General features: G+C 53.8%; 1 protein-coding gene across 1 annotated transcript; it reads right to left on the bottom strand.

The window, feature by feature from the left end:
• Positions 1-122: 122 nt before the first annotated feature.
• Pmar_PMAR026862 (hypothetical protein) lies at positions 123-846 on the bottom strand (the record flags this gene model as incomplete). The annotated part of the gene is made up of 1 exon (XM_002782548.1): positions 123-846. A coding segment is annotated over one exon (724 nt), but the record flags the coding sequence as incomplete, so codon positions are not given.
• Positions 847-982: the final 136 nt, after the last annotated feature.

Raw genomic sequence — 982 nt, forward strand, 5'->3', positions numbered from 1 at the left:
AGATCTGTGGTCGCATAGAAAGGGCTAGTGCGCAGCGCCATCCATGAACTGATAATGGTAGCCTCCACATCTGAGATATAACCGCGACAGAGGTAGGAGGAGAGCTCGTTACCACACCACACCGGACGGCACGGACTGGTCTTGGAAGCAGTGAACACTGGGAAGTGAGGCATGTAGTAGGAGTCAGTTAGGTCGGCCTCGACATCACTGGTCGTCACGGGCCGAATATAGCGGGCCTTTTTGAAGGAGTCCAGAAGACCGTCATAAATATCGAGATGACCTGATTGCTGCAATCGACTGAGCAGGGCCAAGTCACGGCGAATAAGCTGCTTCAACCGAAAGGGTGGAGTACGACTAGCACCAATGAAGGGCAGCTGCATGGTCATACGGCGAGCAATGATGACTTTCCCATTCTTGAGTACTATAGGACCCTTGTCGACCGAGACGAGCAGATCCTTAGGCCCTTGAGAGTACAGCTCACTATAGGGCAGGTCGAAGTCCGTCGCCTGAGTAGTGCCCTCCTCAGTAGAGGATGGAGTATCCACCTTGGGTTCGGACAGGTCATAAGCCTGGCTAAGGATTGGGCTGTCATCAGACTGCAGATCACTGATAGCAGGGGATAGACCGGCTAGACACTCGGGTGCTCCAGAGAAGGGGAAAACGTTACAGTGGTGATGACTGTCGAGAGCTTCCGCATACGGGGTAGGGTTGTCTACCAGAGTAAGCAAGTCGCTTGGCCGGGTAACGTCATCGGCCTGTGTCCCAGCACTCTTCTTAGAAGGCTGTCGACGATGCTTGGCTAGGCTTTCTTGGACTTGGTGCCACTGTGATGGGCCGATACCAGTTCTGACCGAGCAAGCTCCAGGAGATATCCATATCATCATCCCAGGGCTGAAAGACCATGCATACCGATGACCAGGGGAGTGGTCAGCTCTGATACCACGAGGAAGTCCAGCTTGATACGAGAGCTAATGGTCAGCAC

The sequence above is a fragment of the Perkinsus marinus genome (assembly GCF_000006405.1).
Source record: "Perkinsus marinus ATCC 50983 genomic scaffold scf_1104296939052, whole genome shotgun sequence".
NCBI classification, from domain to species: domain Eukaryota; phylum Perkinsozoa; order Perkinsida; family Perkinsidae; genus Perkinsus; species Perkinsus marinus.